The sequence below is a fragment of the Rhinolophus sinicus genome, chromosome 9 (genome assembly GCF_057876585.1).
Source record: "Rhinolophus sinicus isolate RSI-liver-muscle chromosome 9, RSI-T2T, whole genome shotgun sequence".
Lineage (NCBI taxonomy): Eukaryota > Metazoa > Chordata > Mammalia > Chiroptera > Rhinolophidae > Rhinolophus > Rhinolophus sinicus.
In genome coordinates this window covers 4,613,413-4,640,830 of record NC_142509.1, presented here as the reverse complement: position 1 = coordinate 4,640,830, position 27,418 = coordinate 4,613,413, and the positions used below count along the sequence as shown (strand labels likewise).

The 27,418-nt window shown below is 42.2% G+C and overlaps 1 protein-coding gene across 3 annotated transcripts; it reads left to right on the top strand.

Annotated features, from left to right (window-relative positions):
- The first annotated feature begins 720 nt into the window (after positions 1–720).
- Positions 721–27,418, top strand: SCN3B (sodium voltage-gated channel beta subunit 3). Of its 3 annotated transcripts, none has more exons than XM_074321168.2 (7): positions 721–875; positions 1,741–1,892; positions 7,885–8,048; positions 10,373–10,598; positions 15,101–15,239; positions 22,997–23,077; positions 23,434–27,418. In XM_074321168.2, the coding sequence occupies exons 2-6, from the start codon at positions 1,838–1,840 to the stop codon at positions 23,058–23,060; spliced, it is 648 nt and encodes a 215-aa protein (XP_074177269.1). In that variant the 5' UTR covers positions 721–875; positions 1,741–1,837; the 3' UTR covers positions 23,061–23,077; positions 23,434–27,418. The 3 variants fall into 3 exon arrangements, with proteins under 3 accessions (XP_074177269.1, XP_019570177.1, XP_074177268.1); XM_019714618.3 differs by having other exon boundaries at positions 1,301–1,892; XM_074321167.2 differs by lacking the exon at positions 721–875 and having other exon boundaries at positions 1,046–1,892.

Here is a 27,418-nt window from a genome sequence, read left to right as displayed (position 1 = left end):
GGGCTCCCTGCCCAAGAAGAAGATTCTATCTTGGAGACATTCTGTTGGTCTGTGATATGTTAGGAATGAGAATTTCTTGCCAATGGTTCACTTACAGTCAGCTGTTACTTTGCCGTTCTTTTTTGGAATATCAGTGTTAAGCTCCCCTTTTGGACAGGGAACAGGAGGGAATGAGAAAGGGGGGGGGGGTAGGTGCTTGTATTAATCTTTCACTTCAATTCCAGACATTCCTAATCTATTATGTCAATCTTAGTTTATAACTGAATTTGAAGGTTCAGGTTTTCCCTTCCAGAGATGGGCGGGGACGCTGAAACAGCTGCTAAGACAAGGGAGTGGCTAATATTTGGAAGAAGCCAAACCACAATCTATCTGCTTTTGAACTAAATGATGATGATGATGATAATAATAATAATACTATTAGAGCAAGAGGGAGTTGCCCCAACCCCCAGCACGGCTCTTAAGCTGACATTTGGATCATTTCACTAGGTGAGGTGAAACAGGGGAACAGGTGCGTCTCACCCTACCTCACTTCTAAGCAGGGGTTATCTTGCTGCATTCTGTGTGCCCGGAACCAATTAATCAAGGCTAGACAAAGGATAGACTGTGAGAACAAGGAGGGGATGGGGTGGGGTGGGGTGGGGGAGAGAAGCCTGGAGCCAAGTGCAGTGTACACTGCATATGACATCATTGCCTGGAAGAGATTTGGCCCTCCCCTTACCGGAGCCACAGGCCAACATGTCTGTGCACGAGCAGCAGTGGAGTTGCGTGAAGGGTGTGAATTGGTGGGAGGAGGTGCCCGTGCTGGGGAGAGGTGTGGAGATGTGAAAGAGAGACCTGAAGACGGCCTACGAGCCAAGAGATCGAGGGGGCTGGAGGTAAACGGGCGGCTCTGAGCTCCGCCCCCTACCGGCTCTGGGTTCTGCCCTGGGAGGGGCACGCCAGCTTGGGGGTGGGGAGTGTGTGCACCAGGGGGTGGGTCTTTGGTGGCGGTGGAGGAGGAGAGCCGCCTGCGCATGTCAAGGCTGACTGAGCACACACTGTAAGGGGGACTTGAAGGGGAGCAGTTGGTCACCCGCCACCCAGGGTCGGGCCCCGGCACGATCCAGGGGCGCGCTCCCGGGAAGAGGCCACCCTCCATTCCCTTCCACCCCATCCCTCAGATCGCCGGCCAAACAGGAGCTTCCGCCTCCTTCCCGGCCCTTCCAAGATTCCCCGGGGAGCCGAGGGCGGGTGTGGACGGCACCGACATGGCACAAATTTTGTAGCTCAGACGGCTCCGGTGGCTTCGGTGTTTGGGCAGGTCCAGCTAGAGAAGCCGGCCAGGGTGGATGAAACCGGAGCTCCCGAGTCTTGGTGGATCCTGGTCGGAGCTTAGCTGTTCCTAAGGGAGTGAGAGGTGGATCAACATGGACCCCTCCGACAGCCCAGCTGCCTAAAACCAGCCACGCTGCTCCCTTCTGAGCTGTTTTTCACTGAGGTGCCAACCAGGAAAGCAGCAGAGCAGCTGGAATTTGAAGTTCCGGGGTGGGCGGGGAAGGCACTGTCCGTGGTGCTGAGCCGGATCCCAGCAACGAGCTCCTGGGAGAGCGCGCGGCGCTGCCGATCCGCTGCCTCGGACTGAGGCGGTCTTCTAAGGGTAGCTTCGAGCGGAAACCCAAGCCCCGCTCAAAAGTCCCACAGAGCCTCCCGTCACCGGAGCTTGGCCCTTCTTTCAGCCAGAAAATCGCCCCCTTGGGGCAGTTTGTCCCAAAGGGTTTCCTCGAAAGTATCTGAGAGGGCGCAGTTCTTGACCGAGGGAATCTCCTGTTTAACCCCGGAAGCTGCCCTGCCGAAGAAGATGCCCGCCTTCGACAGATTGTTTCCCCTGGCTTCCCTCGTGCTCATTTTCTGGGGTAAGTACCAGCACCCTGCCATGCAAGACGCAGACAACAGTAATAATGCTAACAATGACACTTATTGATGTCGCTGGTGACAAAAAGGAGCCCTGGTTGGCTTCCATCTGTGATGTCTGCCAGACGTGGAAATTCACAAGAGTTCCATGAAAACTGGGGTTTTGAGACTGGAAACCCCCCAGCCCCTGCTGCTTTATTTCTGAACCTGCCTTGGTGGTTCTTCCACTCCTCCTTCCTGATTATTCCATAGTATCTTTTCACTTTGATAAAAGGGAATGCAGTCATTATAAATAATCTCGGTGCAGTTACGTTTCTCAATGAGGAGCGAATTGGAGACCTTACTGGGTATTCACATTAATCTCTATATATTAAAATAAGATGGATGCCTGTATTTTGAGAGTGGAAATACTTTAGTTGTTGATCCATCTATTTAATTTTAATAAGGGATGGGAGGAAAACAGGCTTCAGTCATTTGCTGCTATGTGTTAGCAAAATTGGCACCTGAGAATTGCATCGTTTTTTTTTCCATGAACGTGGCACTTTTGTATTTGGGGAGCTGGGTTTTTGCCTCAAAAGATGAATAGACTCTTGATTTTCTGCTTTGAGACTGAGGTGACCTTATCTCTTCAATAAGGAAGTCTTGCATTTGAAACAGTAAGGCGAAAAACATAGTGGTGTCAGGGATAGACTTGGAGTGGGGTGCCTGCATGTGTGTAATAATATCTGAATATGTTATTGAAAGAATGCTTTACTGTATGTCGATGTGTGCCTCAGTGTCTGAATGTGTGCACTAGTGTGTGTCTGAGACTCTTAGTATGGGCATCTGAATGGATTGGTGAGGATGTAGTGGGGTGTGCATGTGTGTCTGTGTGTGTGTAGGTAGTTGTGTAGTTCTGGGTATCTCTGCCTTGGCATCTCTGATTAGATCCTCAGGGAAAAAACAGGTACTTTTCCGTTGATATGTTGCTTTTATGTCATCTTAGTTACCTTCCCCCATGCTAAAAATCAATAACCAGGATAATTAGAAGTGATTGTGCCCACCTGCCTTATTGAAATTAGACATGTGGAATTATGCCCCCAAGGTTGACATGAAACTCATTCTTCCTGTGCAGTGCCAGTTATCCTGATAGGAATTGTCTCTTTGCCTTGTATCACCTCCAGGACTAACTCTGACTGCCAGCATTATCTGTGTTTTGCATAAGACCACAGAAGCAGAGCCAAGCTTCCTATTGAACAAAATGCATGATGAGAGTCTGGGAAGAATGAGGAGGGAGAGTAATGCCAGTCTCCAGAGTAGGCTCACTGCCATCCATCCCCAGTAGAGTAGAATAGACCTGGAGATGAAGCACACATAATAGGTTGCCAGCGATCTCACCCTCCTTGAAGATTTAAGGCTGGGATTTTCTCAGGGGAGACCAAGACTAGGGATATGAGGCCTAGGAAAGGATAGTCTGGCTGGATAAGAAAGAACATGGGTAAAGCACGGGAGATGAAGTTGTAGAGAAGGGTTGAGTGAGATTTTGTAAAGCTTTTCTTTCCAAACCCTAATCTAAATTTTTAGGGTTCCTGCCTGAATTCCAGTGGATGGGTAAAGCATACTATAGACCAAGGACATTTGACTAGGTTTTACAAAGCTTGGATTGGAGTCTTAGCTCTGCCACTAGCTTGCTATGTAACAACCTTTAGAGCATCTGGTTCCTCTTATGTAAAGTTTGGAAGTTGGTGCAGATGCTGTCTAATATCCCTTTCAGCTCCACAGCTGCGTGGTAGGGAAATAGTTACAGAATATTGCTAAAATTGGCAGAGTGCCCATCCCCCTCTACTCTCACTCCCCCCAAAAAAAGCCTTTTGAAGAAATGTGCACGTTTCACCCATCTTTGCTTATTCAGCTTATCTGTAACCTGAACATTGTTTCACAAAACTGGAAAGATGCAGAAGGGAAAGAGGGATGGTTCAGGAAACCTGGTCATTAAATGTAAGAGAAAGGGCATCGCTTCACAAATGCAATTTCATTTTATTTGCTTGTAATTTCAGTATTGGAAAGCACTTAGTTTAGATCCACTCTCCCTTCCCAAGTTGATTTTTCACATGATGCAAATATGAACACAAACAGTCTTTTCCTAAGAATTTTTTCTGTATATATTGAAACAGTTCCCTATTTCCTTTAACAATGCAAATAACAATACTACTACTACTAATAATAATAATCCCTACACTTGACTGGTGTTTTATAGTTTACAAAGCAATTTTCAATCCATTACTTCTTTGGTCTCCATATCAATCTTATGGGGTAGTCAGGAGAAGTAGTATTATTTCTAGTTTAGAGAAGGGTAAATGAACTCAGGGAGGGGAAATGACTTGCTACAGAACTCTTATCTCCTGATTTGAGTTTTCCAGTGCTTGTTCTAGGACTTCTTATGAACACATGCTGCTGTGTAGGCTTACCCGGTGGACATCCATCCTCTCATCTTTTTTCTGAGCCACTCTTCCTCCCCTCCCTCATGCCATTGTCTTTTCTAGGGCCTCACCATCCTTTAGCTCTTGGTGCCATCTTTGCCCTTCCTTTCCACGTCCACTCTCCCAGATGTCCACTGCTGGGGAATGTTTCCCTCTTTCCCCCAGTAGCCCATCCTGCATCCTATTCTTCCAAGGTTCTGCTAAGTGACTGGCTAATCTGACAGTCATTACAGGATATTAATATCTACAAATAACTTCATTTATTACCCCTTTTGGAAAGTATTTACATTCTAATCAAAGCCTTTATTATCTCAGTGCAAAGGAGAACATTCTAGAGCAAGCTCATGAGGAGCAATATAGCAATGCCCAAAGAAGAGAAAAATTGGGGGTTATTAGAGGAGTTAGTTTAATATACATTACTATCCACCTCATAATAGATTAATGCTATTTCTTAGCTAAGCATAATCATCAGTAATACATTCTACATTCTCAAAAGTTTCTTCATTATTATTATGGAAATTAAAGCGGAGACCAAAGGTCAAATGATTTGTCCAAGATTATTCCAGGAGTTTATTATTTATAGTCAGCAATATGGGTTGAACACCTACCATATGTATAGCCTTTTTTTGGCTATGTAAAGGATTGCACAGAAAGACAGGCAGTGCTGTACATGGGGTAGAGAGATAATAGACTTCCCCTCTCAAGCAAACAGAGTTCCTATGCCTTGAAACTGGACTTTGGCCAGGAGAAGGGAATCAGTGGGGCTTGCTCTCTGATGATACGTGGGATTGTTATTATCTCAGGGGTAATTCAGGAAAAAGAGAGGCGGTCATGCTATATCCACCATCCTGACCCATATATTCTGCCCTCCCTCCTTTAACTATAAATGAACTAACAGTGCTCCTGTTTAAGATCAACTCATCTACTTGCTCACTAGAGCACATCACCTCTCACCTAGTCAAGGGTGTTAATCTAGCAAATTATTCCTTTTCAAACCACAACAGCTCTGCTACTACCTTCATCTAAGCAAAACCATTGAACATTTCACAGTCTGATCACTGTACCATCCTCTTAACTGATTGTTTTGCTTCCACTCTTGTCCTTCCTCATCTCCTCAGTTTATTCTCAACATAGCAGCCAGACCGTGTGATTTTATGTAAATCAGATCATGTCATCCTTCCACTCAGAGCCCTCCAGGGCTCCCCATGTCACTGGAAGCAAGAGCCGAAGTTCTAATCATGGCCTACAGAACCGCTGTGATCTGGCCCTGGCTTCTGTCTCCTACGTTGTCTCCTTTAGTCTTACTTTGTTCCCTATACTTTCTGTGCTCTTTGCTTTCAGCAGACACACTCCCACGCTAGGACCCTTGAGTTGCTGTTTCCTCTGTTTGGCACACCTTCACACAGATACTCATGTAACTTGCTCCCTCATTTCTGTCCTTCAGTGCTTGCTGGCTGTCCCCTCCTCAGTGAGGCTGTATCTGACAATCCCATGCACTCTCTATCTCCTTTACTCTGTTTTATTTTTTCTCATAGCACTCATTACAATTTAATGTTGCTTATTTTCTCTTTCTTTCCAATGGAATGTCAGCTCCATGAGAGTAGAGATGGTTTCTGTGTTGTGCCCTGTTGTATTCTCAGTGCCTGGCACACAGTAAGCACTCAGTATATATGCTGAATAGTGAACAAATTAATGGTATTTTAAAATAACATTAACAAGTGATATTTGTATAACATATTCCATAGAATTTTCATGATAACCTATTAGATAGATATTATTTTCAGCATTTTGTTGGTGAATAAATGTGTCTCAGAGAGGTTAAATAGTAGATCAAACCCAGGCTTTTAATTGCTAAATACCATCTTCATCCTGTCTCTATAATTGTGACTGTACATTCCTTGGTAAATTTTCCTATTCGGCTTTTGAAGTCATCATAATTGAACTAATTCCTCTTTACCACATCTCATTAAATATGAGTACACACTCTCTGCATCGCTATCCACTCCCAAACTTTTGCATAGACCACACCTCCTTTTTCCTTTCTTTTTTTTTTAAAATAACCATGCCTATAATCAAGACTCTAACTCATCATATTCTGAAAATGGGTTCTGATACATGAATCCTTGGTGGTCACCTCACTTTTGAATCTATCATGCAATGAAGTGTAAACTCTATTACCACATAGTTTTTGCTTACTTGAACAGCTTCAGCACCAGAAAATTCTTTTTTCCTTAATTGAGCTAAACTTAACTTCTTAGAACTTTTGAACAGAGTCTATTTTCTCTTCCACAGGCCAGCCTTCAAATATTTGAAGACAGATAAGTTCTGTGTCCAAGCTAAGCATCCCTGGTCCTCCCATTTGTTCCTCGCCAGACTTTGACCCCAGACCTTCTCCATCTTGTTCTCCTCTGGGCACGCATTCACTGAACAACTTCCTTTTGTAAAACTTGACACCGTGAGCTGATCATAATGGTCTATATTTATTCTGAACAGTGCAGAGGAACTGTTTCTCCCTCGTTCTGCACATTGGACATCTGTTCATGAGGCGCACATTTGCACTTGCTTTGTTGGCAGCCATTCTAAATTTGTAGTCTGATGTACTTGCCTGTTTTAATGGGCCATGAGTTTCTAGAGGGCAGGAAGTATAAGTGTAGACCTCCATGTGCCATGCAATGTGTCCCTGTTTGACTTCTTTCTAGATTTTTAAATTTATTTCTGTCTACTTCTCTGTGTAAAGCACTGCTCCAGCCTAGTGGTCAGCTCACCGTTTTCCTCATTGCTGCCCGCTCTGCAACCATGCATCAGAATTACCTACATTTTTCTTAAAACACAGGTATAATTACATCTCTCCATGGCTTTAAAACATTTGACCCCTCATAGTGTGAAGGACACACAGAGGTCTTTACAACATGGGTCCTGTCTACTTTTCTACCTCACGTCTCACCATCCTTCTCTTCCTCTTTCCCCAGCCCAACCAGGAATAATTGCCCCTCCTCTGGGAACAGAGTGGTTACTAGTATGTCACTCCCGGTGGACTGGTTTAATGAAGCTTAGGAATATGTGTTCCCTGCTAGACTATAAATGTCTTTAGGACATGGTTAGTGTTTCGTTCACCTTTGTGTCTCAGCCTAGAATCAAGCATGGCATAGAGTAGATTTCGGTGATGATGGTTGAATGAAGGGGTGCATGGATGGTCTATGGATGGATGCATGCATGCCCTGTCTCCCACCCAGACTCGATGTCTTTGGGGCAGGGCTCAGATATGTGTTGCACCACATCCCCCCTGTTTCTGTGATGGCGTACAATCACTTCTGGGTGACCATGCCTCCTAGTTCCCACTCCTTGCCTGTTGTGAGCATGTATACTTGGGGAGTGCAGGTAAAGGTATATATACATATACATTCTGTTTTAAAATTTGTCTTATGATCCTTCCTTCTGTGTCTCTTCTCCTTTTCTCCCTGTTCTCCAATGCCTCTCTCCTGGTACCCCTTCCGAACACCTTCTGTTCCTTCCCTGTCCCCCGGCCTCTCTCCAGTCAGTGTCTGCTTCCCTGTGTGTGTGGAAGTGCCCTCGGAGACAGAGGCTGTTCAGGGCAACCCCATGAAGCTGCGCTGCATCTCCTGCATGAAGAGGGAGGAGGTGGAGGCCTCCACGGTGGTGGAATGGTTCTACAGGCCCGAGGGCGGTAAAGATTTCCTTGTATGTCTGACTGCTGACTCTGGCCTTTTTCTTTTTTGCTGGCCTCTGTGTTGTATGCCTGGCTCCTGAGAGTCTGGAGGATGATGATCTGACAAGCAGTGGCTCTTTCTCTTCAAAGCACTGACAGCAACTCAGCAGATAACTGACAGACTTAGTTTATCTCACCCTCTGTGAAAGGAAGGGCACTTGGCCAGCTGCAAGCATTCCTGGTTACAAGCAGAGGAAGGCAGAGAGAGAAAATAGTGTTTAAAGCCTACTGTGTGCTAGCCACCTGACTAGGCACTTTGCACATATTTTCATTTAATCTTCTGTACCATCCTATTGGATGGATTAAATTAGTAGAAAAATTGAAATAACACTAAGCATCATTATATAAGATAACATAGGTTAGCTCATTTAACTCTCACAATCCCAGTGAAATAAGAATGACAGGGATGACAAAGGCTGATATTCAACTGGCACACCCAGTACAGCCACATCAGTGGGTAAAATATTTAAATAGTTCTATAGTGGATACTTGCTGGGCCAAACTTCCCGAGTGGCCCCACCACCATCCCCCCCATTAAGAACCCTCTCCATGATCTAGAAACTGAATGATGGTGCCTGACAGAGCAGGGGAGGCCTCCTGTGCCGTGGCCAATGTGAGTTTTCATTGATTGGTGCCAGTGCCAAAATGGTTGTTATATACTTTGAATGCTACCTTGGGGATTGCCATTATTCACACTTTCCCTGTCTCTGGAGACAGGATGTCTGGGTTTGATTCTTAACTCCACAGCGTATTAGGTCTGTGTGTCCTTGGACAAATTACTTAAACTCTCAGTGACTCAGTTTACTCATCTCTAAAATGGTGATGTGAACCATACCTACATCATAGAGTTGTTAGCAGGAGTCATGAGCTTTAATTTTTAATTCATCTAGAATAGTTCTAGAATATAGGAAGGATTATATAAGTGTTTGCTAGAGAGGCAACTGGGACTCAAAGAAGTTAAGGTAGTAAGAGAGCTTAGATTTGAAACAGGTTGTCTGACAGCAGATACAAAGCCCTTTTTTACTGCATGACCTCTCACATTCCTGGAGTCAAGTTTCTCCTCCACAAGACTTTTAATGGAGACAACAGCAGGGTGAAATTGAGATTCACTTGCTCCTTTGTCTAGCTTTCCTAAAGTTGAACTCATTTCTAACTCTAGGCTGTATGTACCATTCTGATGTAGGTTTGCTCCAATCAGGGGACAGAAGTGGGACCAGTAGACTTCCCAGCTCAGGATTGACCATGACTGAGGCCAGTTTCCAGATTTCAGGAGCCTTGATGTCTTAGCCAAATGCAAAGACCCCTTTGGGACTCAGACCTGGTCATGTGTCAGCTGCCCAATCTGCTTCCCGGCTTGCGCAAAGTGAGGGGAAGGAGGCTCAGAAGGGGGAAAAGAAACTTTAAAAATTGTGCTGGAAATACAGAGTAATGCTAATAGAAACTTTGTAAAAATGGAAATGTTCCATATTTGTTTTATCCTATACAGTTGCCATTAGCCACATGTGGCTGTTAAACACTTGCAATGTGGCCAGTGCAACTACATAAATGAACTGTAAACTTAATTTAATTTCTAGTAATTCAAATGTTAATGTAAATAGCCACAAGGGGAAAGTAGAGACTAGAAGAGATAGCACAGCTGTACAGAAAAAAAAAAAGGAAAAACGTGTGTCAGAAGATGGAAGTGTTTGAGAAAAGACTTTGAGAGACCAGATTGCCATTATAATACAGCCCAAAGCAAAAGACCTAATGTATTCGTATCAGTTGGTAGTTCTCTGTTCAGCTGTGACATTGTAGCATCCTGGCTCCCCCTCCTGTGGCCTGGCCCAGACTGCCCACATCCTTCAGTGTGGACCAGCTCACAGTGTCAAGTTTGAGGCCAGGGCTTTCTGATGTTTTCATGACAAATGAGACTGCCTCTCTCGGTCTCTACACCTTGTGCTCTCACTGGCTGCCCCCATGGCGTATCTTACACTTTCTTTTATTCTATTTCCTTTCTTTCTCTCAGTGTCTCCCTCCTGGTCTGTTGTATGCTTCACTCACCTTCCTTTGCTCTCTTCCTTGCTGTATTCATATATCCTGATACCTGTTTGCCTTTGCTCATGTTTCCCTGCCTTTGCTCTCCCCACTCCTTCCTCTGAGACTCCTCCTCCCACCCCCACATTCTGGAGCTCTTGTAACATTGTCTCCTTTCCTCCCTGTGTTTGCACAGCTATGTTCCCTTTCTCTGTCCTTTCCCCATCTCGGCTCTCCTACCCTATCTTCTCTGTGGCCCTACCCTCTGCTTCTCTACCTGCAGATCTATGAGTATCGGAACGGTCACCAGGAGGTGGAGAGCCCCTTCCAGGGACGCCTGCAGTGGAATGGAAGCAAGGACTTGCAGGATGTGTCCATCACTGTGCTCAATGTCACCCTGAATGATTCCGGCCTCTATACCTGCAACGTGTCCCGGGAGTTTGAATTTGAGGCACATCGCCCCTTTGTGAAGACCACACGGCTAATCCCCCTTCGAGTCACCGAGGAGGGTGAGACTGGGGCACTTGAGGGAGGGAGAACAGTTTGTTTTCACACAAGTGAGATCCTTGTAGAGTGCAAAACCCATGTATTTTGGAGTGGTGATATCTAAAAATGTCATCATTGACTTGTCTTCCTTTAGTGGCTAGCTTCCTGCAAATTGCCCAACTTGCTTGCCTCTCTGTGTCTTAGCTCAAAGCAGAAAGACTTGAAGATGATAATAGAATGACCCCTTTCTGGTCCCTTGACTCTCATTCCTAGAGAAGGAGGACAACCTCCAGGAAGCCTGAAGTTTCCAAATCAGCTACACTTTCTTCTCTGGCCTGTGTTGAAGCCCTGACTCAGTGGGCTCAGAGAAATCTATTCCCCTGTCTGTAAGTCATACATACCTCTAAATCACTGGTGCTGAAACTTCAGCAAGCCTCAAAACCTCCTGCAAGTTTTCTTAAAACATAGCCTTTCCGATTCCATAGGTGGAAGCTGGGAATTTACATGGCTAGCAAATTGCCAAGAGGTGCTGATGCTTCTGGGGACCACACTTCGAGAACAATTGCTCTAAACCAAAGTTTGACAGTTTTGTCTTCCTCCATAATAATCACATAAGCAACCCCTGTCCACATGCGTGTCCATATCCACGTTTTATAGAGTTAGTCATGACCTTGATCTACTGTTCACATAACCATCACCATGGTCCTACATATTTAGCAATGAACAAGTATGTAGACTAATATGCTTATGATATAAGGGAAAGGGGGAAGCAGAACCATCAATATCTACTAGAGATCAAAGCTAAGTGGTAAAAATGGATTAAGATAGGGAATAGAACACAAACATAAATGGCCAAGAGAGGTGGGGGGAAAAGTGTTATAAAATTAGGCAAGAGAGTAACTAGTATGAACAAGAGAATGGACTCAGGAGATACTGAAGAGAGCCCAACCAGAAGGGACCCAGGGTGTTAAAAAAACACACAAAAAAGATGTCTGCTTTGAGTTGACCACTAAGCAGGATAACTTCTAGTTATATGAAACAACCTAGTAGAAAGAAACATGGGAAAAAGCTGCATTCATTGGGGAATTCACTATGAAGTACACTAAACAGAGATAAACCTGGCTTCCTCAACCTAAAAAAGTTCCCCTTTCCCATTTGTGGCATCTCTTATTACATAACCTCATTTCAATTGGGAGAAGGGGAAATGTTTAATTTAAAATCTTCAGATTTCCCACAGATAGTTCCTTGTTAGGGTGGGAATTCCTTTCAGCAACCTGACTCAAGCGTTTCTGTTGCAATCAAATCCAGAGATTTGAGCGTGAACTTAAGAGTGTTTTCATACACTGTGCTTGTTCTGCTTTCAACGGACTCAGGGAACTGTGGCTCCTAGCCCCATGCAAATGTGCCTTCACATATCAGGAGAGTGATATACGCATCTCCCTGTGTATTTTCTCACCCAGGCTAAATGAGGATTCCGTTTTACTTAGTCTTCTCAAACTGTCTACTTCCAGCACATTCTTAGCATTTACTGTTGCACCAAGATGCATGATGGTGAACAGGCAAAATGTATGGGGCATGAAAGAAAGAAGAGGTCAAATTTAAGATAGGCCTCTTCCTAGAAAGCGTCCTTGGAATCCTGGCTTCCAGGACACAAGTTTATTTTTTATCATGTTTTGTGATAAAATTTATGAAACTAACTTGAGAGCAAATAACAGAGTAAGAGATGTCATGATTTAAACAACATGACTGAAACAGAAGGTAGGTCCATTCTGAAAGTGCAGAATGACTCTCAGACCACTTGAATCTAGATTTGATGAGCCACTTCCCCTCTCTGAGCCTATCTCCTCCTGTGTAAAATGAAGGGGCTGGACTGGAAGCTCTCTTAGGTATTTTTCTATTCAGAAGTTCCGTTTTCCTCTTCTGTTTACACACTGGTCCTCCGTGGGGGAAGGGAGCCTGGCGCCCTCTACTGTTCACTCTTAGGAACTGAGAGTGACTGCCAGACACCAGGAAGGTGCCTCTTGTCTCCACCTCCTCCTGCTGTCTCAGGCTTTTGCCTCCGGAGACCCTCGCCTAGCCAGTAGAAAGTATGGCAAAGTTGAGTCAGTCTGCCTGCCAGGCACCAGAGCGAGGCTAGGGTAAAACAGAAGGCAAGTAAATTTGTTAGAGCCACAGTGCTTCTCAGGATGTCAGGGAAGGAAATAATCTTGGCTCCCGTTTAATCCAGGGCTTCTGAACAAAGAGCAGGCATCAGATTCACCTGAGGGGCTTTCCTTCAGTATAAATGTTTCTGTACGACTCTTACAGGTGCAAGTTCAGTAGATTGGGGTGCAGTCTGGGATATAGAAGTTTAAATGTTCCTCAGCTGATTGGAGGGTGCAGCTCTGACGCCTCTTATTTTGTGGCTGGGAGAACAGAGCCCTGGAAGAGTACGGGGCTTTCCTGGAGATATGAAGCAAATTACCACCTGAAGCAGGACTACCATCCCGATCTTTCGCTTATCAGACTAGCTCTATTTCCACTGCTTCTTTTCCTTCTCCCACCATCCTATTCCCTGCCACTTTTTCTCTTTCTTTCCCCCTCTGTGATCCCTTGGCAGCCCTCCACGCACCTCCAGATGCTCCCTGCTCTCACATTGTTCAAAGCTAAATAGTCTACCAAGACACACCCCACCACTTCTTCCTTCCTGTGGTCCCCGGGAGTCTCCCTGGCTCTCTCTGTTTAAGCTGGACTTACCGTGGTTTAAGCTCCCACCTCCTGGCTCTAAGACAGAAATCTGAGGCCCCTTCACCTAGAGGTGACTAAAAATACTGAGGACAGCTTCCTGTGGTATTACTTCCGAGTGACTACATTTAAAAAGAAAGAGCGTGCTTTAAGCTGAGCATGTCACCAATCAGCCATAGCAAGCCCATGAGAAGACATTTGATATGCACGGCATTCTCCTGTACCTCAGGCTGTGTCTATGATCTCTCCAGTTCCAGTTAAGAAACCTGGATGATCCTAGAGCCCTTAGACTGCTTCTCTGAGTTAAAGGTCACGGCTGGCCATGCTATGCTTTTAATGAGCAAGGCCTGGAGTGTCACTTGGGCCCTATTAATAACCAAGGACCATGAGTCTAATTTGCTGGTGGGAGCTGGCAAAGAAAGAGGCAGCTGCAACATTCCTTCCCACATTTGCCATGAATAAAGTTTTAATTCTCATTCTTATTTGGTCACGAAACAAGATCAATATTTATTTATATTCATCCATTCAACAAATACTTATGGAGTACTTCATATATTCTAGAATTAGACAACAGGCTGATCATTCAAAAATAAATAAGATACGTCCTCAGTAAGTGCACAGTCAGTAGACAAGAGACATAAACACATCACAATACAACCTGAGAAGTGTTATCATGGATGGATGAAAAAAGTGCATGGAGAAGAATATGAATAACTCTGTACGAGAAGTTGAGGAAGGTTTTACAAAGGAGCGGGCTTCAGTGGAGTCTAGAAGAATGAACAGGAGACTGAAACAGGAGGGAATGTTGGGACAGAGGTAGAAGTGGGGTGTGAGATATAATCTAGGAAGAGGGAAGAGGAAGAAGAAATGTCCGCAGATTCCAAAAAACTGATGTGTATAAGAAGTTCTGCTGGTCAATCAAATGGAAATGAAGTGAGAAAGGGTGGATTGCACATGGCTTTGCCGTATTATTCATAGAGACTCGGCATTGTTCTGGGGTCAGTATGAAACACTGAAAGGTTTTAAACAGGGAAATGGTAGGCTCAGATCTGTGTTTCAGAAGTAGAACTCTGAGGACAGCCTGGTTAATACATGGAATCCTTCAATACTCATTTCTGTTTGGGTTTATGAGCTGGGAAAGCCCGTTCCTAATCCAGACTTGTAGAGAACATACACATATCACTGGGTGGGCTCACTGCGCTGGCCCTGTACACGTTTTCCAATGCTCACTCCCTAGAGATACCACCCTCTGCCACCCTAAGCTCAGAGGACATAGAAGGTTGAACTAAGACATGTTTCTTATATCTGTGTAGACTTTTATATCTCACAAGATATTCTTAAGTACGTTAGGTAATATAATGGTGTAAATTATTAACCCTCACTTTGCAAATTAAGAAACTGAGTCTCAAATAAGGGAAATGACTATTCACACACCAGTAAGTAGCAAAATTGGGACCGCACTATATATAGCTATATTTATATGTATATGTGTGTGCGTGTGTGTATATATGTATATATGTGTATATATCTATATCTCACTTAACTCCAGGATTCCTTCCACTGCTCTACTACTTCTTCTACGACCCATCATTCTCCCTCATCCCTGTCTCCAAGTTACTGAGAAAGCTGACAGACAAGACAGTCAGCGGATACTAAATTATTTTGATACCTCCCTGAGTTCCTTTAGGCCCAATGCTTGTTTAAGCCATACTTAAAAATAGGCCTCCTGTAACTCTAACCCCAGTGACAGCCCTGGGTTTGTTGGACATGCACATACTGAGCATCTTTCTCCCCCTTGCAGCTGGAGAGGACTTCACCTCTGTGGTCTCAGAAATCATGATGTACATCCTCCTGGTCTTCCTCACCTTGTGGCTGCTCATTGAGATGATATATTGCTACAGGAAGGTCTCAAAGGCCGAAGAGGCAGCCCAAGAAAATGCGTAAGTCCAACAATGCCAAAATAATGATAGCTAACATCGTCAAAGTACTTGTTCTCACACATCCGGAGCTAAGCAATTTATACAATCCTCCATTTCCCTCACAACAACCTTTGAGGTGTCTGCATCAGTATATCCATTTTACAGATTAGAAAACTGAGCCTAGGAGAGTATGCCTAAGGCCATTATAATAGGGAAAGCAAGGTTTCAACTCAAGCCGACTAACTCTTGGCCTATACTGTTGACCACTAACATAAAGCCCATCAGCTGCCACCACAATCCCATGCAATTAGCATTATTATGACCATTTTATAGATGCTGGAACAGGCTCACAGAAATTAAGTGGCTTGCTGAGGCCACACAGATAATAAAAGGGGAAGCTGACATTTAGGTTCTCCATTTCTACTGTCCGTGCTTTTTCTGTCACAGCTGTTTGCTGTACACCATGGAGCGCATCAGGCAACCTGGGCACCGTCCTTTATTAGCTCCAGGCAACATGTTCTTCCCTTGGAGCTTGGCAGCGATTAAATACCCAGAGTAGGGGCGCTCATTCTCCAATGTCTGGACTATACCTCGGCCATTTTTACCAAGGCCCTAGTCACTGAGGGGTGAGCACATGTGAGTAATGATGGGGCCTGAGGGTTTAAGAGACCATGCTGGCCTGTAATTTGGGGGAGACGAAAGCTAGAAAAAGAACCCTTACAGATTTATAAAACTAGCAATATTGTTGAGATAAGAACCTATAAAACCTAGGCTATTACTACCTAGAAATGTTTGATAAAAAAAGCATAATTTGCATAGTATCTATGATCTTAGGGAAGAAAAAAATTACAACTGACTAGATATGAGGATAGAAAGAATTGCTGTGCTGGGAGAGGCTTTGGCCTGCCTACAAGATCACCGCAGCATTTCCAGCCAGGACAACCCCTTTGCCTCTGGACAAAGGGAGCAAGCAGGAGCAATAGGGCCTCACCACAAGCATATGGCCTGGAGTGTGTCCCTTTGGGGACACACTCCAGCCCAGCAACCTGATACCTCAGGCTGCATAAGCCCTGCCTGGCTCCAGCTGGTTTCCAAAAACCACCTACCACAGAAAGCCTAGAAAGAGGTTGCTTCTGCATAAGACCACTTTCTGTAAAACAAACAAGAGAGAGACTGTATAGAGAAGGCTGGGGACCCACGGGAGCTCGGCAGGGACTACAGGAATTCTCTGGGGTTAGAGGTGCCTGTGAACATCACTGTTTATGTCCCCTTACATCTCTATAGGGTGGTCAGGGGCTCTATCCGGGTGCTCTGGTGTATCTGCAAGGCTGTGCAGTGCATTTTTGGACATATCATGTGATCCCATTTTGGCTCCAAACAAAGGAAGCAAGTAGGATCAACATGATATGACTACATGCACCTGGCCTCCCCTCCCAGAGCCACTCTGGCTTGGTAGGCCAGTGCCCCAGACACTTTAAGCATCCTCTTGGCTTGCAATGGCTTGCCAAGATCTCCTGGCATACATACCCTACACAGAGGTCGTTTCTACATAATGCCACTTTTTCAAGACTTGGAGAGATAGCTATTTTGTCTAATTCATATAAAGATACATAGGAAGTCAAATAAAATGAAAAGACAGAAGAATAAATCTCAAATGAAGGAGTAAGAAAAATTCCTAGAAAGAAACCTTAAGGAAACAGTGATAAGTGATTTGCCTGATAAAGAATTCAAAGAAATGGTCATAAAAATGCTCACTAAATTGAGAGTAGAATAGAAGAATTTAGGAAGAACTTCAACAAAAAGTTAGAAACTATAATAATGAACCAAGCAGAGCTGAAGAATACAATAACTGAAATGAAAAATACTTTAGAAGGCATCAACAGCAGATTATCTAATACAGAAAAACGGGTCAGAGACCTGGAAGACTAGTGGAAATCAACCAACTGGAATTGCAAAAAGAAAAGATTAAAAAAAAATAAGGATAGTTTAAAGAACTTCTGGGATAACATCAAGCACTCAAACATTCACATTATAGGAATCACAGAAGGAAAAGAAAGAAAGAAAGGAACAGAAACACTATTTAATGAATTAATGGCTGGAAACTTTCCTAACCTGGGAAACAAACAGACATCCAGGTCCATGAAGCAGAGAGAGTTCCAAATAAGATGAACCCAGATACCCACACCAAGGCATTGTAATTAAAATGGCAAAAGTTAAAGATAAAAAGGAAATCTTGAATGAAGCAAGAGGGAAACAGCAAGTTACATATAAAGGAAACACCCATAAGACTATTATAGGATTTCTCAGGAGCAACTTTACAGGCCAGGAGGAAGTGGCAGGACATCTTTGAAAGAAAGGACCCTGTGACTTAGAATATAATTCACCTTGCAAGGCTAGCATTTAGAATTGAAGGAGAGAGAAAGTTTCCCGGATCGGCAAAAACTAAAGGAGGTCATCACCATTAAATCAACTTTACAAGAAATGTAAAAGCGTCTTTTTTAAGCAGAAAAAGAAAGGCCATAACCAGAAATAAGAAAAATATGAGGAGCCGGTCGGCGGCTCAGGCGGTTGGAGCTCCGTGCTCCTAATTCCAAAGGCTGCCAGTTCGATTCCCACATGGGCCACTGGGCTCTCAACCACAAGGTTGCCAGTTCAACTCCTCGAGTCCTGCAAGGGATGGTGGGCAGCGCCCCCTGCAACTAAGATTGAACATGGCACCTTGAGCTGAGCTGCCTCCCTGATGGCTCAGTTGGTTGGAGCGCGGGCTCTCAACCATAAGGTTGCCAGTTCACTTCCTCGAGTCCCTCAAGGGATGGTGGGCTGTGCCCCCTGCAACTAGCAACGGCAACTGGACCTGGAGCTGAGCTGCGCCCTCCACAACTAAGATTGAAGGACAACAACTTGACTTGGAAAAAAAAAGTCCTGCAAATATACACTGTTCTCCAATAAAGTCCTGTTCCCCTTCCCCAATAAAATCTCATATATATATATATATATATATATATATATATATATATATATATGAAAGGAAAAATTTCACAGGTAAAGACAAATGTTTAATAAATACAGCAAATTAGACATTTAGAAAGATGCAAGTAAGGTCAAGAGAAAAAAGTATCAAACTCAACTCAAACAACAATAAATAGTTAGGAGATACATAACACAAAAGATCTAAAACATGACATCAATAACATAAAGCATGGAGAGGGGAGTGAAAATGCAGTCCTTATATAATATGTTCCAACTGAAATGCCTATCAGCTTAAAATGGACTGCTATAGATACAGAATGATATACATAAACCTCATGGTAACTACAAACCCAAAACCTAAAAGATATACAAAGAATGAAGACAAAGAAACTCCAACAAAATGCTAAAGAAAATCAGCAGAACACAAGGAAGAGAGCAAGAGAAGAAGAAAAGAACAGAGGAAAACTATAAAAACAATGAACAAAATGGCAATAAGTACATACTTATCCACAGTTACTTTAAACATCTGGTAAATGGATTAACTGCTCCAATAAAAAGACATAGGTTGGGTGAATGGATTGAAAAACATGACCCATCTACATGCTGTCTTTCAAATCAAAAGACACATACAGACTGAAAATGAAGGGATGGAAAAAGACATTCCATGCAAATAGAAATGAAAAGAAAGCTGAAGAAGCAATATTCATATAGACAAAATAGACTTTAAAACTAAAAGATGTAAAACAAGAAGGACATTACATAATTATAAAGGGGTCAATTCAAGAAGAGGATATGCAATTTTAAATATCTACACACCCAACATAGGACATAGGAACACCTAAATATATAAAACAATTATTAATACCATAAAGGGAGAAATCCACAGTAATATAATAATAGGGGATTTTAATACCCCACTCACATCAATGGATAGATCATCCAAACAGAAAATTAAAACAGAAATGGCCTTAAATGTCACATTAGATAATTATCTTAATAGAGATTTTTAGAACCTTTCATCCAAAAACTATAGAAGACACAATTTTCTCAAGTGCACATGGGATATTTGCCAGCATAGATCATATATCAGTCCACAAAACAAGCCTCAATAAATTCAAGAATATGGAAATCATATCGAGCATTTTTCCCCGCCACATAATATGAAACTAGAAGTCAACTACAGGAAGAAACTGAAACAAACAAACAAACAAAACAAAACCCCATGAATAGGAGGAGACTGAATAACATGCTACTAAACAAACAATGGATCAAAGAGGAAATTAAAGAGAAAATAAAAAACTGTCTTGAAACAAATGAAAACACAACTTTTCAAAATTTCTGGGATGCAGCAAAAGCAGTTCTGACAGGAAAATTCATAGCTATACAGGCTTAACTCAATAAAGAAGAAAAATTCCAAATAAGCGTCTAACACTACACCTAAAAGAACTAGAAAAAAGAAGAACAAACAGAACCCAAAATAAACAGGAGGAAGTAGTTAAGATCAGAACAGAAATAAATGAAATACAAATTTTAAAAAACAATAGAAAAGAGCAATAAAAGCAAGAGCTGGATCTTTGGAAAGATAAAGAAAATCAACAAACCTTTAGCCAAACTCATCAAGAAAAGAAGAGAGTACTCATAAACTCATAAATCAAAGAGATATTACAACCAACACCACAAAGAATTGTGACAGAATACTAAGAACAATTATATGCCAACAAATTCGACAATCTAGAAGAAAAGGATAAATTTCTAGAAATATATAACCTTCCAAGACTGAACAAGGAAGAAATAAAAATTCTAAACAGACAGATGAATAAACAAACAAACAAAAAACCAGAAACGGACCTATAGGTATAGAGAACAAGTTGATGGTTGCAAAGGGTGGGGGTATAGGAATAAAAATAAATAAATAAAAAATAGTGACAACATCAAATACTGGCCAAAAAGAGGAGGAGGAGAAGAAGGAGAAGAAGAAATTGCAGTTAAATGAGGGCAAGTGACATTGCCACGGTCACTGTAAATTGAGGCAGAGTCCATCTCCAGGTTAGGTTCTTGTGGCTTCCTTTATCTGGCCCCCTCCAGGGGATTTAAAGAGGCAACTTTTCCTGGACATTGATTGATGGTGATGACTCATTAGCACATGAAACCTTTCCAACCTGGCTTTTCTCTACCTTCCCTCTCCAAATCACACCCAGCCCTGGAACCTCTTTTCTACTTCTCTATTTGCTCTCACCTACTAAGCTGCCTGGAATTCCCAGCCTTTTAAAAAAAGAAGCACTCATTTTGCTTGAATCACTTCAGGGGACCCCCTTTAAAAAAATCTTTATTCTGGGATGGCCTGTTAGCTCAGTAAGTTAGAGTGCAGTGCTGTTAACAACAAAGTTGCCAGTTCGATCCCCACATGGACCTCTGTGAGCTGCACCCTCCACAACTAGATGGAAACAACTACTTGACTTGGAACTGATAGGTCCTGGAAAAACACACTTAAATAAATAAATAAAAAGTTAAAGATAAATCTTTATTTACACCTAAATTCTCCAGTGATTGAGAGGTTGGTGTCTCATCGATCTGTGTCTCCACAGTGATAGCACATAGTAGGTGATCGGTAAGAGTTTAGTGTGGGGAAGAAATAGAAAAAAATGGAGACCAGACCTCTAAGCAGCCTGGGCTTTACTGAGTTTTGTTTGTGGGTTTTCTCAGTAAAGCCCTGGATTCCGTGGTCTGGCAAGAAGTGCTCCCCGACTTCAAAAAAAAAAAAAAAAAAGGAAAGGATAAGAAAAAAATACAGTCAGTAAAATTTAAAACTCAATGAATTGGTTCACCAGACACTGGTAACCACAAGATAAATGTAAGGAAGGTACACAGAATGAATAACAGAGATATAAAAAGATGACGTATCACAAAGAAACATGAAGGAAAAAAATGAGAAAATCCATTAGAGTAGAACAGAGAAAATGGAGAATAAACACTATTCAGAGATACAGTGGCTAAGGAAAGGAAAGACTCTTCTTTAAACTGGCAAATGGCAGCTACTAAGATAACCTACAACAAATATCATCTATGGATTGCAACTTTAGAAGAATTGCGTATAACATTAGAAACATGTCAAGGGTACTACCTCTCTCCCTGTTTCTATTCAAAATTATATTGGAGCTCCTAGGTCATGTACTAAGTAAATACAAAGAAAAAAGAGTAACAATTGGAAATAAACTAAATTATCATTATTCATACCCGTTATGATTACCTACCTAGAGAATCTAAGGGAATCTATAGGCAAACTATTAGAACTAGTAAGAATATTCCACAAGTTTGCTGATACAAATCAAAATATAAAAGTCACTTATATTCCAGCCACAAAAATTTAGAAAAGGATTTAAATATCTAAAGGATTAAAAAAATTCAATTATAAGAGCGACCAATACTCTCCAGTATGTGGGAATAAATTTGGTAAAAATGTGCAAGACCTTTAAGGAGAAAAATTACTAAACTTCACTGAAAGACGTAAGAGAATAAAATCTCACTGTTACAAACATGGCAGTTCTTTCCCAAATTAATCTTGAAATTTAAATTCCAATCAAATACATATTGGATTGTTTAAGGAACTTGACAAGCTGATCTTAAAAGTCACATGGAAGGCCAAAATTAGTTTAAACCAAGAGACAGCCAGATAGTAAATATTTTAGGCTTTGCAGACCACACACGGTCTCTGTCTCATACTGTTTGCTTTTGTTTCTTTGCTTGCAACTCTTTAAACAACTAACAACCCCTCTTAGCCCATGGACCATAGTTTGCCGATTTCAAAGAAAGAACAGTTAAGTTTGGGGGAGGTGGCTGGTAGGACTTCTATCAAATTATGAAAATTTCTTATAGTGCTATCAGAGTAAAGAGTTTGTGATACTGACATAGGCATACAACACGGACAAACAGAACAAAACAGAGAGCCCTCAAATACTTTAATATGTACATAAAAAAAACAATATTGGCAGAGATGGCAGTACAGTCATCGAAGGAAGAATGAACTATCCAATAAGTGGTCTGGGGACAATTCCTTATCCATATAGAAAAAAATATAATTAGATTCTCCATCCCTCACTTTAACCAAAAATAAACTGTGAGTTGATTTACAGACAGGGTAAAATGCAGAACTTGAAAATGCTATTAAGGGAATGTAAAAGAATATCTTTATTACCTTGGAATAGAGAGAATTTCTTCAAATACAAAAGGCACAAAGCAAAAAAGAAAAATAATTGTGATTATACTATATATGTAAAAATAATTTTTCATTATAAGAATCCATAAAGTTTAGAGACAAACAATAGACTGAGAGAAGATATTTTCAAGACACGTCAATGAAAAAAAGACAAATACCTGAGAAGAAAAAAATAGCAAATCAAATGAACAAATTACAGAAGTAGAAACCCAAATAGCCTATAAACTTATGAAAAGATGCTCAACTTCACAAGTAATCAGGGAAATGAAAATTAAAGAAACTATAAAACATAATTCCATACCTATCAGTTTGGCCAACATTTTAATCTAACAATACTAAGTCCTGAGAAGAATGTGGAGAAATGAGGACAAGACTGCTGGTGGAAGTCAAAGAAACAAACAAACAAACAGAACCCCAACCCCTATTATTCTAGTCCACTGAAAGGGCCAGTCTGGCTTTCTCTTGGGAAACAGCCAGACAGAAATGCAGAGCTGTTCTGTGGACATCCTTGTTGCTTGCCCTTGTTCCTTCTTTTTTCTTGTTTCCACTTCTGGGTACAACAGAACTGATTCTCTTCCCGTTTGTCCTCCTACAGGTCTGACTACCTTGCCATCCCGTCAGAGAACAAAGAGAACTCCGTGGTGCCAGTAGAGGAATAGAAGGGCTGTGACGTGAGGTGATGTACAGGGAAGGGGAAGGAAAGGTGGATAAGGATGGCAGGTGGTACAAGTGACTTTGTCACCCACAACCACATAACTTTAAATTTAGTCCCTAGATTAATTTCTACCCTACCTAATTCCCCACCCTCAGGCTACTTCTTTAAGTTGATGCCCAAGTGACAAAGCTCTGTGTGATGTCAAGCCCTTCAGAAGGTGACTTGCTTTGGCTTGAGTGTTGGGGCAATTTGAACTCCTTACCCATAGTGACAAAGGCATAGTAATTCTCCCACTTTCTCCTTTGTAAGGATCGTGGATTTGGTCAGAGTCTTTGGCTGGGCTGGAAATTCTAAGTGGTTTGTTTTATCATTGGTAGGTGGCCTGAACACTGACGGACTGGATATCCCAGGTTCAGTGATGTCTACAGCATCAGGAGGGTGCCCTAGGGCCACATCGCTTCACTTCATGCATCCATCCTTCAATTCATTCATCATACATCCACTGACCTGACTTCCTAACTCCATCAGACCTCTATACACCATAAGACTTTGCCAGAACTGAGGCGCCAACATTTCTAGACTCAACCTCACCCTGTCCTAGCTTTCATCTCCCATGCCAACTGGACTTCTTCCGTGTTCCAAATGACTTTGAACAAGTGCTGCAGGTGGGCACATCCCTCTGCCCCTTACTGGCTGGAACTGGCTCATTCTCCATTACTGCAAGTGAATGGATGTCTTAATGGAAGGAAGCAGGAGTGAGCAATGTGGGTTAAAGCAAGTTTCATGAAGTGGGATTTTTTGAAGTCAGTTTTCCCAAGTTCTTGGCCCACTTGACTACAGCACTAGAACAACACATGCTTTTCTAAGTTCTCCAGTAATAAAAAGTGCATTGAGCATGGACTAAAATGTCCTCTGGAGCTTGGTGCTCCAGGGCTAGATCCTCTTAGGACTCCAAGGCCTGGGTTAGTCTGTCCTTCAAGAAGCCATGCACGGCAGACTTGGGAAGGACTGAGCAATTTAACTGGCTCTTAAGTCATACACGTTCATGATCCTACTGGGGTAAGGTATGTATGCTCCCGTCACCCCACTCCCCTCCCTCAAGCGAACACACCACCTAAGATAGCTGGGAAGCATTATTTTCCTGCAGGCACTGGAACTGAAATTCCTAAGTTCTTCCTCTCAAAATTTTTGTGGATCAGTATTATTACTCATGTTACAGGAGGCAACTGAGACTCAGACAGGGCTCAACTGACTTCAGAGTGTAAACTAGAGCAGATATAAGCCTTAGGTGCTGCCCAGGTTAAACTTCCGAAGATGGATAATTTTGTTTTAGAAAACTTGACATTGAGATTGGCATGGCCATGTCCCTTTCACAAGCACAGATTGGGGTGGATTGCGTGGCTGAGGTTAACTCTGATTCTGGTAACGAGAAATTGGCTGGGAAGGCAGAGAAAAACATGAAGTAGGCTTGAAGAATTTCCTTAATGAAAGGATTTGTGAATCTGAAACATCCTCCAGAAGAATGCATCTAGGAATGAAATTTAAGAAACATGCTCATTCGTCTGAGATGGATGATGAGCAAATGTGTGAAGTGATAGGGGAGGGATGCGCTAGGTGGCTTCCAAATATTTCACCTGTGAATCCACAATGTCTGGAGTTTCCTTCTAGATTTTTGGAGAGCCAATGAACACTGGAAAAATTTTAGTCAAAATCTCATTTCATTTTAATTGAGTAATTGGTCCAAGTCTGATGTCCTTTAGCACTTAGTGATGAGAAGGGGGAAAGATACTTTACAGATTTTGAGATGAAAATGACTGAGATTTGATGAATGACATGTCCCTCAGATCTTGGGGAATTTATGGGGAAAGATCATACTTCATTGGCTTTGGGCCTTACATGAAAAACTCATTTTTTCATTTCTCCTACCCTTCGTTAAGTGCTCGAAACAAGTCCTTGTTCACATATTCGAGAGTCTGATTTCAATAAATTCAAGGCCCTTATCATTGGTAATTTCCCACATAATCCCTCCAAAATATAGGACAGTATGTAGATTTTTCTTACTTTATAGTTAGGAAAATAGGCCTGAATAATTATGAGGTTTTCCCAGTCACATGGCTGGTTGATGACAGAGTTTGTAGTAGAAGCGAGCTACTTCCATTCCACTTTCCTCTTGGATCCAGTAGGCATTGCATCTAACTCTTAACCAAGTAATATGCATGACGGCTTTTTTTCTTAAAAAAAAGGAAAAAATCACAAACAAAAAACTCAGATGTTTCCTGAGTGATTTTTAATGAAGCTAAAGGTGTACCTATTGTTTTTTTCTTATTTATCCTATATAAGTAATCTTCTTCTCTGTTCTTTTCCTTCTTCTAGCTTCTCAACTCTTCTCATCATTAATACTTTCATTAGAGCTATATGGTTTACAAAGCATTTTCATTTCAATTATCTTATTCACACTAGCTGTGAGGTAGATTATTACTAATATTCATACTATGAATGAAGAAACTGAGGCTGTGTGAGGCTAAGTAGATTTATCATTCCCGAAGTTCATATAGTTAGTAAATGGAGACCCAGAATCCAGGTCTTCTGACTCCCAGCCCAGCAGTCTTTCCGTTTAGATCACTGTTGCTTCCTTTCCTCTCATTTCTTAACTTCTGTCTAGTCTTTGCTTCTCTTGCTTGTCCTGAAATATTCAACATCTTCTCTCACCTGTAATCCCACTCGAATGCTCCTCTACCACTTTGCTTCTTGGCAGACGCTAGAAATGTGCTTTAAGAGTCAATCTCATGTTGGTTTTCCCTTTCTACTTGGTTTGCACATCATTATTTCTCCTGAATTGCAATTAAAGTCCTTTCCTGGGTGAATCATCATGACTATAAATCTACCAGGTACTCTGATCACCAGCCTCCTTCAAATCCTCACCCACCCCTTCCTCCCCGTACTCCTGCAAAGGACCCAGGCTAAATGTGCTTTGCTCTGGAAGCTCTATCTGGCATGCTGTTCTCATTAAAGGGCTTAGAAATGTTCTTAAGGGCTATTATCACTTTAGGAACCCTATCTGTTGCCTTGGTGCTGGGTATTTCCCATGACTGCTCCTCAACAACACAATTCACTCAAGGCCAAGCTAGGCTGGATCTGATTTTCTCTTTCCTACTGCTTAACAGCCATGAACTTGATTGCTCAACTCAGTTGGCCTCGTAAGCACCTTGTTCTACTGACCTTTACTATTAGCTCATCTTGTTCACAGCCCCAACTCCTGTGTGGAAACGCTTTGACAGTCAGTGCCTGTCCCTACCCCAACCTTTATTTTCAGTCTGTTTAAAAGCACTGTCCTTTAGTTTTTCCATCCCCAAACATCCGTACACCCAGAATTCTGATCCTCTGCTTCTGGTTCCTCCTTACATGCCAAACTGGAACTGCTAGAAGGGAATTTTTCAAAGCATAAATATGCTGGAAATATGCATAGACCAATGAATGGATGAGACCTCCCCCAAAACTGCTAGATCAAGAAGGAAAATACAGCTATCTCACAATTTGTGAAGCCACCTGACAAATCAGAGGGAAAATGCTATATAATTGCATCTTTGCAGGAAAAAGAAATAAGAATTAGATACATTTCACATACTCTACCTTGGTTCCCTTTCCCAAAGTTAACAGAAATGGAAAAAAAAAAAGCCCTCCTCTTACCTCCTTTTGTAAATGAAAAATCCCGAATGTAGTGAATTCTTCTAGTCACTGCAAACTTATTTGAACAGCATTTGGTGGGCGCATTACTCTGATCATCCATTCAGTCCACATTTCAGCACCCACTGTGTCAAGCGCGTCTAGACCTCAGTGTGCACCATGGTCTTAGGTCTGAAAACACCTTCATTCAAGCCTTTCTTAATCTCTCAAACTCTACCATGGTAGATAACGGATGTTGAGCTTTCCCCCTTGAGTTTATAGTAGGACCCAATAGAAAAGCACTTTAGGCAAGTCTGTTATAGGCCAAACTCAACCCCTATCACAGGCCAGCTAAGCCTCAAAGCCGGTAATACTCTATTGTTTCTCCCGAGTCACTATTTGGCAAGAGCTGTACTGTTGGGCAGTGTGTGTGATGGAGGGGGAGCTGACTAAAGAATGAGTGCTTGTAGGTTTGTGAAACACTGTCAAACACAATTAGCAAACTCTTAGTCTTGCAATGGATGGTTCTCTTTACCACATTGTCACCTTCATATTGCTTGTTTTTTTGATTTCCCACAGCCAATATTTTTCTGAACTCTAGAAATGTTGTTCCTGACCATCCAAGCTCTCAACAACTTAATGACTGTATGTAGTGTTTTTCAGTAAACTCACTGTTCATGTCAACAAACTGCCTCTAAA

Bases quoted from the DNA above. Each gene is read 5' to 3' on its own strand.
- SCN3B (XM_074321168.2), top strand. From the start codon at position 1,838: ATGCCCGCCTTCGACAGATTGTTTCCCCTGGCTTCCCTCGTGCTCATT. The intron at 10,599-15,100 runs GTGAGACTGGGG...TCCCCCTTGCAG, and splicing joins CCTTCGAGTCACCGAGGAGG to CTGGAGAGGACTTCACCTCT. The intron at 15,240-22,996 runs GTAAGTCCAACA...GTCCTCCTACAG, and splicing joins GAGGCAGCCCAAGAAAATGC to GTCTGACTACCTTGCCATCC.